Raw genomic sequence first — 12,533 nt, forward strand, 5'->3', positions numbered from 1 at the left:
TTTATTTGCTTGTGAGTTTTTTGGGGTTTTTTTAGTCCTCTTGCACTGGATCACGCCTCACTCTGCAGCTAGTGGGAGTTGAGTTTTGACTCGCTGTGTGTAGGTGGGTTAGAATCTGGCCCTTGTGTAATATGGGGGGGATGCTTTCTGCCTCAAACCTTGTAGTGCCTTGTAGTGAAGCTCTATTCATGGCTCAGGACCTGGCTTTGCTTTATAGAGTACAAATCCACACATGTAAAACAGAGAATGTGTGAGATCTGCTGTGCCATGTTTTGAGTTATGCTTCATTTTGATCATGCACAAGCAGTGTGATTAGTATCTGGAAGCTTCATCTTGCTCTTGAAACTTTGTCTGGACATACTTGGAGTCAGGATCTTGCCTCCCAGTAGAGGGTATACCTGAATGTGCTGGTTAATTTTCCAAGAAAGGGAAGCTGAATGAAGCTGTTAAGGATTGCTTTTCTCTTAGAAATATTGAGGGAGACTGGCCAGCAGTATTGAGTGTAGTGAGATATGTGCAGGACTTCTTTTTGAGAAAGGATAATGACAGTATAAATGTTGGGCTGGGAAGCTGGATTAGTGGTCCATGCACAAGAGGCAAATATTTACCCCATATTCAAATCCCAGTGTCCTTGTGGGTTTGTATCTGCACACAGGTGCTCAGAGAAGGCTGACAGGACTGCACTGAACTCTGTTCAGCCTCAGCACATCCCCTCTGCCCATCTGCCCCAGTGCAATCTGCAAATGTAGATCAGCAACTCCCAGTGATGCTGGAGTTTCTGAACCTGCCATGGTGTGAGATCCTGACATGATTTGGAAAACAAAGCAGTGCCCCATGTAGGTGAGGTTTTGTATGCAGTGTCTTCTCAGTGGTGCTTGGCTTTGCAGTGCAGCTGGCAGGTTACCAGGGAAAACACAGAAAGTGGGGTAAACCCAGCAAATGGCATGAGAAGCATAAACCCCACTCCCTGGTGAGGAATGAGGCCTCCAGAAGTGCAAGAGCTGATGTAGCAATTTCCATGGGGGAACCCACTGTGTTCCTCTTTGTCACCCTGTTTACTTTATAAGCCTCCAAGGAAGAAGATCCTGCAGAGCTGCAGTTCCTGTTTTCCTTTGTGTATTAGCACTGAAGCTGTTCGTGTATGGGGATATCTGGGTGGCAAGGAGTCTATGCAGAAGCCCACCATTCTAGGCTCAGTTTATACTTGGTACTTTCAGTAGTTGTAAAATGTAATTTGTGTTCTCTTTAGACTACCCAAGTTGTGCAAAGAGGCCTTTGTGTAAACTAGAAGTAGGCCCAGTTGTTGATGTTATCTGCAACCAAGCTGTAATTCTCTGCTGCAGCATCTGTCTGCTGTGACGTGTCACTGTGTGTGGCTGAAGGCTCCTGATCCCTTTGTCCTCCCAGGTTTGGGGGAATCCTCTGCAGGAGTGTTGTTTTACAGCAGGGAGTCAGTCAGGGCTCGTGCTGATGGTGTTGCAGCACTGCCCAGTTAGAGCTGTGCTGCAGCTGCCCTGGGCTGATCTGCATCACTGATCACAGTGCTGCTGTGATGGCAGGAAACTTCACATTTTCTTATGTTCTCAGGGTCTTTTGAATTGTGAAGCTTGTTAGACCCAGCCCCTAGAGAAATTTTGTGTCCTGGGATGGTGGGGAGGATATTTGGGCAAAACCTGGTCAACTGTTCCCACAATTCTCTTGTTTTTCCATTATATTCACTGTACAGACAATTCTCTGGTTTAAATCATATTCCTTCTTTGTCAGTTGTTTTGGTTTTCTTCCCACCTCAGCACATTTGTACCCTTTTTATATCTTCTCTGTGTAATGTTTCATCCACAACACATGCAGGGATTTATCCTTCATGCTTTTGTTTAACCTGACCTGGTGCTGTGCTCGGCAGTGGATTGGTTGTCACCTGTAGTGTTGTTTCCGTCTGTTCTCCTGTTTGTAGGTAAGGCTGACTTTTTCCTTTCCTGCTCCTGATGGAGCTTTCAAATCCATTTCTATTTCTGACCCAAACAGACTGGTCAATGTCCTGCTGCTGAGTTAATTGTCTTGCTTGTTGGAGTTCCTGCTGTTCATCATCTCCTGATCCCTCTTGACAAACTTCTGCCCAAATTCAAAGACTGGCTGCTATTTGTTCTCCTCCTGGGAGTGTTGGCTCTTACTCCCTACCTTCTTTGAACCAACAAAGATAGGATTTGTTTTTGTTGACTTATTTTGGGCTCTCTTGATCAGAGGCTGTGGGTCTCTGGGGCTGTGCACTTGGCTGGCCTTTGCCTGGATCTCTTCTCTATGAGACACTGCCTTGTTGATCAGCTCAGAGAGAACAGGCCTGCTTTTTCCATCTTGCTGGATATATTCCCATCTCTCTTTTCTGTGTTCCCTACTGTACTTTCAGTCCTTTCATTCTCTGATATGAAAGTGATTTCACTTCAGTTCTGTTGCTTTATGAATCCAGTTTGAAGTAGCCTTAGACGATTCCCAATATTATCTTAATTACTTGTTTATGCTTTGCTGCTTGCTCTGTGACAAGCAGGCATGTGGACTGAGAGCAATTCTTTTGCCTCAGTTTTGATTAAAGCTCCTCTCCATAAAATAGTCGATTATTTTCTGAAAGCTTCTCATTTATCTCCCACCATCTGTTACACCATCAAGAAGGGAGAAGTTGTGAGAAAGGACAGATGACATTGGCATTGCTGTTGGGGCTGCTGCGCCAGGGGTCATTGCCCAGGTGCCTGGGCAGCCCTAAAGCAGCATATAGGCATGGTAAGGTAACATGGCACAGCTTCTGATTTGCCTTTAACAGTGAGGCTACAAAGTGCAGCAGTTCATGAACTGCTTTACAAGCAGCCTGGCCATCTGGGAGCTGTGGGAGGTAGCCACCTTGCAGCCTTCATGGTTGGTGCTGCTTGTGAGTCAGAACTATAAGAACAGAAGAAATCGAAGCTCTTCCATTTTTCTCAGCCTTTCTTTTCCATGGATCTCCCAAATGCTGGATGAGTGTGTCCCTGTTGACAGAATACAGTCCCAGACATAAGGACATCTGAGTTCTCTTCCTGATTTTCTTACAGCCTGTGGAGCCTTTGTGCCTCAGTTTCCCTAGTACAGCATGCAGCTAACAGTATTGTCAATGTATTTTCCTGATTTAAAGTATGTTTCCCCCTGCCTTCATCTCCAGGCACAGTATTGCAGCAGTATGGTTGTAACATGAGACATAACTAACAAGCCTAAATAGAAGTGAAGGAAGTCTGGCCTGGCCCACAGCCATATAAATGCCATCAGTTTCTTTTCAAACAAAGTGCAGTTCAGTCAGGTGGTGTTTACTCAAAAAGCCTCACTTTCCCCAGTGCATCTGAAGGCAGTTTCTTGAGGGCAGAAGATGTGTGTTTGCAGAGAAGTACATGTTCCCCAAACAGACTGCTGCACTGCAGAGGGCACAGCCTGGGCTATTTCTGGAAGTGACCATCTTCCTCAAAAGGGTAATGTTATGTGTGGGAAGAACACGTTACAGGGCAGGGCCTGGCATGCTGGGCCTTGGATCATTTCCTGAGCGTGCTGCAGAAAGGCTGCACGGTCTGGGCACGTCAGATGACCTACATGGCTCCTGCCATCTGCACATTGTGTGGTTCCCACCATCTGTACATTGGGGTAATGCACACACTTTTCTAATCCTAGAAGCTTTTCTAGAAGCTACAGATGTTTTGGAGCATGTAACTGTTTTAAAGAAGATGAGACTTAAGCTCCTGAGTTTTCTAGGTAGATTTGAAAATTGCCTCCTGTGTCTTTATTCTTTTTCTATGAGCCACTGCAATGCAGGTACCAGCAGCTGGGAGGCTGGTTCTGATGTGGCCTTGGAAGTGGCCAAGTCCCTGACCATGTAGTGAGACTCACATATCCTGCTGGAAGTCAGCAGGACAGGGACAGCATAGAAAAGTGCTTGTATTTTCCTGTCCTCATTCTTTGTCATGCTCTTCCTTGTGCATGGGAGAGCTTGGAAGTGCATGGTGACATTTTTCTTCAGCAGATCATGAAATACACAGTTTTGTCAATATATTAAAAAAAGGCAAGAAACTGTTTACAAGAAGCTCAAACTCCCGTGCATCATGAATCACAGACAAGAGTCTTGCAGTGGTGAAGGCAAAAATATTCTTCTTCCTGACATGTGAGAATCTGCCTGAATTGTCTGAGTTCTAAATTGTTAGGGAAGATGTCTGCTGCATGTCCAAGGAGGATGGACTGGGGTTTCTCTACTGAAATGGCTGAGGTACTTCACCAAGTGAACATACATCAGCCTTTGTGTCTGATCTGTGTGTACCAGCCCCCTTTGACGTGGTTAACTGTGGGCTGGGAAGAGAAGGAAGTGGTTTCTGTAGGACTTTTGCTCACTTGTGGCAGGAGTTAGAAGGCAGACATATGGAGCAATGAATACACTTTGGAGAACTTGCTTCACTCTTGGCTTATGTCAGCTGCCCAGTGTCCAGTCAACAAGCCCCTTTCAGGCCAGCTTGTTATGGGAGACCCCAACCTGTCTGTTCCTCACACTGATCTTTTCCAAGATATGAACCTGGGATCTGGACTGTGGAAGTGCTTGTGGTGCACAGCCAGGGGGGCCACCAGCAGGGCTTGTGCTTAGATCATGCAAAGTGGCCTAGAAAACAAAGTCCTTGGAGTCTTCATGGAAGTGCTCAGAGGGACATAAAGATGCAATTCTGATTTTTCTGTTTCTTAGCTTTCAGTTTGGAAAGTGAGGATGCATGAGAATAAATGTGCTTGTGAGCTGCCCAGCCACTGCTCTCAGTGAGCCTGTCAAAAAGCCTGTAAGGAAAGCTCCAGTTCTGTATTCAGAGCAGGGCTTGGCTTGAGGCCACACATTGAACAATGAAGAGAAAACAAAATATTGAATAGCTGCTTGTTCAGCAAACCCAGTTCCTCTTGGCCCTACAGGGCCCTGCATGAGGACAGTTTTCCTCTAGCATTTGGGGCTAGGAGGAGCATGTAGGGTCTCAGGTGGTGCAGGAAAAAGCCCACACCAGCACACTTGCTCCCAGCCTGCACAGTGGGGAGGGAAGCCAGCTGCGGACTTCTTTGCTGGCCCCAGACTGCAGCACTGAATGCAAACAACATTCCTGCTGTTATGTTGCCTGGCCTGGAAAACCTTTCCCTGCAGAGTGCCACCTTGTGCTGCTTATTAGGATGTTATTCTGGTTTGGGGGAGCTCAGCTCTGGAGCTGGGGTAAACTCATGGTGCTCAGCAAGGAGGAGCTGTCTTCCTGCTCTTTTCTCCTGTGTGCTGAAAAAGCAGAACATGCACTGTCAGAACAGTGTTGCTTCCTCAGATGAGGGTTATGTATGATACATCTTTTGGTTGAGTTTTATCAGTAAATTAACAGTGCTTTGTTATTGGCTCCCATTTTAAATAGTTCTCTGGCACTTTGTACAGTGGTGTTTGAGTCAAGTTAGCTCACTTAGCAGACAGTGGGCAAGACATCAAGGCTGGTTTAGGTTTGGGTTGTTGTTGATTGTGGGCTTTTTTCTCAGTTTCCCACTTACACTTCACAGTGGTTATGTGATTTTTTTGGGGGTATTTGACCCAAGAGTCAGATGGCATGAGTGTTCATGCTAGCTGTCTCTGGGATGCCTGAGAACAGCTACCTTATCCTGGGGTTCAGGGAACCCAAATTAAGTACCCTGCTCTGCCACAGGTTTCTTGTATGACCTTGGGAAAATTATTTCTAATTTCTGTGTATTGGTGTTGTCCCCCTGCATAAAAAGTATTACAGAAGACTTAATTTAGAAATGTTGCAAACAGAAATAATGGTTATGGGGAGCAGGTACCAAATTGAGAGAGGCTGTATAAATACTGTAGATGACTTTGAATATATTTACTTCTTGAAGGGAAGCATGCAGTATACTTTTAAAAGTTGTTTTGACTGGGTCTTGCGGGACACTTTCCCAATACTGTGTAGAAACCCAGGGGTTGGTGGTTTTCTATAGCTGTGAACCACGTGGAAGAGTTCTCTTCTGCTCTTTGAGCTGAAAGCAGACCGTGGGGCCATTTCTCCTTTTCCAAAGATGAACAAACATGAACAGATGCCAGTACGGCTGCGTTCCCTTCTCTGTTGGAGACGGAGAATGTGAACTTTGGAAAGGTCTGGCTTGATCCTGGGAAAACAGCTTTGATCAGAGCCTTAGGAGGAATCTGATACTGTGTCCATCTAAGAGCCACAGAAAAGCTAGCCAGAGTGTGGGGCCAGCTTAATCTGGTGCATCTCCACTGACGTCAGTGAGAAGGTGAAACAGTCTGTTCCATCCCCTCACCTCAGCTCCTCGTGGAGAAGAATTTACTCTGGACCTCAAGGCCAGACAGTGTAGGGGGATCATGAGGTAGAAATGGTTTAAGATAATTTTTGTCTCTGGTACTGCTTGTAAGGAAACATTTCGTTAGATTTGCTGATATGCAAGACTGAGGTGATGTTCTTGTTAGACTTGAGGCTGCTACTTGCAGAGGGCATAAGGATGGCAGCAGAGGGACTCCTGCCCTGGCTATGCCATCTTCTGTTCAGCTGCATTTTGCTCCTCCTCACTGTAGGAGCTCATGGCAGTGTTGAGTACCATAAGTTGCTGTGTTCCCATGGCTCCCCTGAAGCTCTCTGAGGACCAAACTTCTGGGCCTCTCCTAGGTGAGGAGGGTTCACAGCTCCCTTAGAAAGGGCCCTTGAGCATCTCTGTCTGGGCAGGAAGAATTAACTCTTGTGCAGCCTTCATTTGTCTTGCCATTGGGCTGGAAGCCTCACGTGCTGCTGCTGAAGGTTCTTTGTGGGTTTCCCAGGCTGGCTTCTGCCCTGGCTTCATAGGCTCCTGTGGTGTTGATCCACTTGGAACCCTGGCAAAGCACTGGCAAAACACTTCAGCCAGTAAGTTTTTTTTTGTGGACACAGGTGGGTTTAAAATGTAAAAAAGCTGTTGACCACCCTTATTTTCCATGATTTTATTTTGTCATTTTTGAGGAAGAACTTGCATAGAGAGCAGTAATGTAGTTCACTGGTTTCAGAAGGATTGGTTATTCTTGGCCTGAAGAATGGAAGAAGGCATTTCCTGCAGGGGAATTTAGTGGCCCAGTAAATGGATGTCAGCTGAGCCAGAAGGTGGGAAGGGTCTGTAAAATGAGGAAGAATGAGATTGTATCTGGTGTGATGATGCAGAAGCAGGAGACATAGCTGAACCTGAGTGAAGTAAGACAAGAAAGCAGCTGGCCTGGTGTGCACATGAATGTTCTTGTTTTGCTAAACACGATTCAGGTAACTCTACCCTAGTTTTCACCAGCTGTGGAATATTTCTTTCATTATTAAACTCTTGATAAAGCTGAGTGTGGTGAGTGAATTTGGAGAAGCACCAGGTCCGTGTAGGCATTAAAGATGTATGGGAGGAGCCCCTTACTTGTAGCCAGCAGCACCCTCTGAGACAACAGTCTATCTGTTGTGGTGCAGATGGAGCTCTTGGAGTCCTAGACTCCTCTGGAGCCAGGAGCTGATGCCAGATTCAGGCAGGAAGATGACCAGGTTCAGGAGAGATGACAGATCGTGGGGTCTAAATGCCATCTGTGTATTGCATAGGACAAGGGCTCTCAAGGACTGTGTTCTCCTCAGCAGAAAATAGTTACCTCACTGAGAACCCAAACCAAAATGCAGATGTTCTGCAAATGCATGTATTTGCCCATTTATCAATAATAAATGTGTAAACCAGAAAGGTCAGCTGTGTTTAATGTCATGTGGCAGCTTTGTGATTTTAATTACAGTAAAAACCCCAATGACAAATGAATTCAATGCTCTTTAGAGCTTGTTCCTTTCTGCTGCAGTTAGTTGTGTTGCCTTACCTGTGCTTGGGCAAAAGTTGGGCTGCCTCTGCCATGGTAGAAGAAATTTTATTTAAATAAAGAAAAATGGGGTAAAGTGCAAATTACTTGCAGGTTCTCATGTACTGGGGGACTTCAGTGGAGCTTAATGTTTCAACAACACCTTGTTACTGTGTTGGATAGCAAGGTTGCAGACAATATCACTGTAACTGGCACAAAAAGGTTGTTGCATTTGACCTTAAATTAGAATGACTGACAATTTCTGCTTCCCTCTTTCTTCCCATTCTGTATGCAGTTTCAGGTATCTGGGGTATATTGGGATAACTTGACTTTGTCCTCTTTCAACTTTTTGTTGCATAGACAGGGACTGCTCTGCTATTTTTGTTGTTGTTTGCTTGACCCCTTTATCTTAAGCTTCTGAAACTCATTCTTGATCTTTTCCCAAGCTGTTTTCAAAATGTAGTGAGCAGGATCCTCCTCCTTAATAACATTTCCTCAGTTTTTAGGAGTAGTTATCAGTTTGGATGTTTTAAATTGACTGCTAAAGAATGACTCCTGTAGAAACCTGACTTTCAAATGAGGACCCTGCAGACAGTTTGTGCTGGAGCTACTTTTAAATTGCAGCTGCCGTTTTGAGCAGTGCCAGTACATGTGCTTGGTCTTTTGTTTTCCCCTCTGAATGTGTCCATACCCCCCGGTCTGGTTTCAGCTTTGCAGGTTCTGCCTGCCCTGCCCACCTGCCAGCAGGGATGTGAATTCCCCTGGTTTGTGTCCTTGTTCCCTGGGTGGCACAGGCAGTGGCTGACTGTCACAGTGGCACACTGAGCACGCTGGTCACTTGCTGCCCTACAGCCAGAGTGTTCCCTGAGTTTTGGCAATAGTTTTCAGCTGTGGTGTTCATCCTGTACCCATCAAAAAGCTGGTGATAGTGCACCAGGATGAGGCCTTGATTTCAGTCTGCTGATAGTCTCTAAGTTCTCAGTTAAGAGATAACACCAGCTCAGTTCAAGAGATCCAGTTACATTTGTTTCTGTACCCATTTAAGACACTTATTTTTCTGACTTGTATCAGTAGAGGCTCCTCCACTTTTTTCCACTTCACTGACAGCACTGTCCTTGTTTAACTCCAAATAAATCTTAGTAACACGTGCAGCCCAAAGATGAGGGGTAAAAACAAATCTTTAGATTAGGAGCTATAGAAAATGAAATGGGTAATGAACAGAAGAGAGAGGATTGTTTCCCTTTCTGTGTTGTCCAAGCAAAAGGAAACTGTCACAGAAAATTTAAATTAGTGAATGGTGATTGTGGGGAGCAGTGCTGGACTTTTTTCTTGAATTTGGGTGAAATAAAAAATTAAAACTTTTCCAGATGGTCCTAGTGAGACCAAGCAAAACATAGGCAGGTAAGAGAAGAAGCCTCCCTGTAGGATTGATTCAATACTACTGAGATTCTTTCATTTGCATTCAGCTTCAGTGGAAGGTGTGTGGGGGGGGGAATTGGTTTTTTTCCTTGCCACAGCCGTGGTTAAAAGTCACAGTGAATATTTCCTGACTTGGTGAAAAGCCTGTGACCTCTCTCAGTTGTCTTGTTCATCAGAAGGCAGATAGGTAATAAAGAGTCTCCTGTGTGAGAGGAGTAAGGAGAACCTGCTGTTTTAATTTTGTTCACAGCAGTAGGCCAAACTTTGTTCTTTCAGTGCTGGCCTTGGTAATTGGCTCGATATAATACAGGAATTCAAGCCATTGCATATCTTTGGCCTTAAAACTGCTAATGTCATAGCCAAGAAGAGTGCAGAGTCTCCTGCAGGAGCATACAGTAAAGAAGAACAATAAGCATGTTTCAAACTATGTATGGGCAGTGGTTCTAAAGGGCCTCAGCTCAGTCCTGATGGGTTTATTTGGGTCCAAGTTGCCCAGACAAAGGATTTTGCTGGTTTAGACTCAGAGAGGTTGGGGTGGGGGGTAGGGGGGGTTGATTTGGGAGACTTTCTGGACTAAATGTTATATTCATGTTTCTGATTCCTGGGAGCCAGAATGAAGGCATCCACTGCTTTAGGGAGGGAATTCAGGAGTTTTCTCAAGATGAAGAGTTTGACTATAGTGTGCCTTGCCTTTAGGGTATCCCATCCCATGTCCTGCTGAGCAGGGTGGCTTGCACAGGTGTATGCTAACATTTTGTTTTTCCCCTGCTCTCAGCCATGGTCAGCTAAGGCTCATTTACCTTGTTTGTTGCAGACATCCACAGTTTAGTAATCATTTTCAATGCAGTTCTAACACCTGTTAGGCACTCCTCCTTCCTTTTTTTGGAGAAGCATTTAATTATGACAGGGTTTCCCTTGGAGCACATCCTCCATTCAGTTCCCTAATTGTAGAATTCTCTGTGGGATTCTCCAGATGGGGGATAGAGGATAATCTTCTCAGAGCTCCGGAAGAAATGTGATGCCAAATTAAAGAAAATAGATCCTTTTTATTAAGCTCTTGGGTTCTTTTTACTCTTATTTTAAGGTGACCTTCTGTTGAAGAGAAATGTTGGACAAATGGCTACCTTTTAAATAATCCTCAACAACCTTACCTGGGTTAGATTAGAAATCCTGAATGGATTTAAACTTTTTTTGCCACTCATTCTATCATCACAGAGGCAAGGAGAATGAACTTGCCTGTTTCCCTTTTGTTTCTAGCTGGTTTCATTTCCAAGCTGCAAAGCTCCAATTTAAGGAATACTGGCAGTGTGCTTGGCGTGGTGGGCAGGTATAAACACAAAGCCCCCTCCTTTGTGGAGCATCACAGTGTCACTTTATGGGTCACTTCACTGCATGCTGGTGTTGTGGCAGTGCTGTTCCCATCCCCAAGGGCTTTCCAGGCATCCTAAATGTGCTGTGCAGTGCCAGAGATGTTTGCAAACAGGGCACTACTGGCTACCCCATTTTGTGCCCCAATGCTGGCCATGTCTGCTTCTGCTAAATTGGCTAAATCTGGCATGTGATGGCTGAAGGGCTCCAGGGGCTGTCCCTCCAGGGCCAGTTCTGCTGGAAGGAAGGTTCCCATGTATTTGATGCACAAATTAATTCTCTATGAGCTCCTGCATTAGAAGATGATACTGATATTTTTATAGCGTGAATGAAGAAATTAAAGCACAAAGAAACAACTTCAGTCCTGTACTGAGTTGGTGGCAGTGCCAGGAGTCTGGAAGTGACAGGCTCTGGTCCCTTGTTCTAATCATTGCCTCTCTTTAAAATTTTGTGTGCATTTAAGTCTCTAGGGAACATTTTCTTTAGCAGTAAGGGTACCAGCATTTGCACTGGAGGGAAGGAACGTCTTGTCAGCAAGGTTATAGATTTTAATGTATGTAGTTGGTTGGCTTTGCAGTATGATGTGCCAATGGGGATGTGTACAGCTTGCAGCAGTTGAACTTCAGTGCTCAGAGGTCAAAGGTGGCTAATCCAATTTTTTTTTTTTATTTTCCAGGTCTACGCACAACGAACTAGAAAAGAACCGGTAAGTAGCTAATGAGCTGAATTCTAAAAAATGTAAGCCTGGTGAGTGTAATGTGCTTTGACCTTACTCATGCAGGTGCTGTTTGATCAGCTTAGACAGCTGTGAGTGACCACGCTGCATCATGTAGTTTTCAAAGTTGGGGGGAAGACACAAAAAGATCTGAAAAAGAAGCTTTGTTTTTGGTTGGGTTTTTTTCTCTCTCTCTCTGAAAAGGCAAGAAGTGACCCAGTTTTGTGACTAATCTGTATGCAGAGTAAATACCGTTCTTCTCCTGACACAGTGAAATCTGATTGGGGCACTTTCCATACATGAGGTTGCTACGGGATCAGGTTTCTTGGGCGCTGGGTACTATGTGTTACCATGAACCAAAGGGCAGAGCCCTGTGCTCTGCACCCTCTCCCCCCACCCTGCACTGGGTTGTCACAGTCTCTGTAGCACAGAAGAAAATACCATTGTCCAGAGGCTTGGAGCTCTGGCTACCTGTGCTCCTGCAGAGACTCTCCTAACCTGTTCTAGGGTTGTGCCTGTTTATCCTTGAATCTGATGTTTTAGCAAGCCCTGCAGTTTTGTTACTTGGCTGGCTCTTCTAAATGACTCAACCCTTTTGTAACAGGAGTTAAAGTAAGATAAATACCGTTGAGACAAGGGGAGCCAGTTCACACAGAGATCAGATTATCGCCTTCCATTCAGGATGCTATAGTTAAGGTTGTGTCAGGGTTTCCATTATAAACTTATCTTGGCTCTTCTGTGGGATTTTAGGGGGGCTGAGGGTGGGTGTCTGTGTTTTCTGTGGCTGCTGTAACAAAGGCGGTGCTTTGGCCAGCTGCTCCTATGAAGAAACCCCCAGGGTTGGAAGGAAAGCTGAGTCTAAATAGGTTGATTGCCTCCTCTTCTCTCTTAGCAGCCATCATGTAACAAGGGATGGGAGTTCTGTGAGGATGGCCAAAGACACACAGAGCTTTGAGCCAAGTGTGTATTTTCGTTCAGACAAGGTCTTCCCCTGTGGCTTCAAGGGAATTGGAGCTGAGTACCTCATAAATTGTGTTGCCTCAGTTTCCCCCACATCTCCCTCTCCCTAGCAGCAGCAATGCTGGGAAGCAGCTTGGCCTTTGCATGGTGTGGGTGTTTTCTTCCAGCCTGTGCTTCTCCCTCCTGGTATTTTTGAGTATCTACAGAATCGCCATG

General features: G+C 45.2%; 1 protein-coding gene across 2 annotated transcripts in view; it reads left to right on the forward strand.

Annotated features, from left to right (window-relative positions):
• The window catches only part of MXI1 (MAX interactor 1, dimerization protein), a 54,865-nt gene that overhangs the window by 15,568 nt on the left and 26,764 nt on the right, over positions 1-12,533 (forward strand). For both annotated transcript variants that reach the window (XM_058810907.1, XM_058810908.1), the window contains exon 3: positions 11,319-11,348. In XM_058810907.1, the coding sequence (XP_058666890.1) occupies positions 11,319-11,348 (30 nt within the window). The remainder of the gene's footprint in view (positions 1-11,318; positions 11,349-12,533) is intronic.

This window comes from Ammospiza caudacuta, chromosome 9 (assembly GCF_027887145.1).
Source record: "Ammospiza caudacuta isolate bAmmCau1 chromosome 9, bAmmCau1.pri, whole genome shotgun sequence".
NCBI lineage: Eukaryota > Metazoa > Chordata > Aves > Passeriformes > Passerellidae > Ammospiza > Ammospiza caudacuta.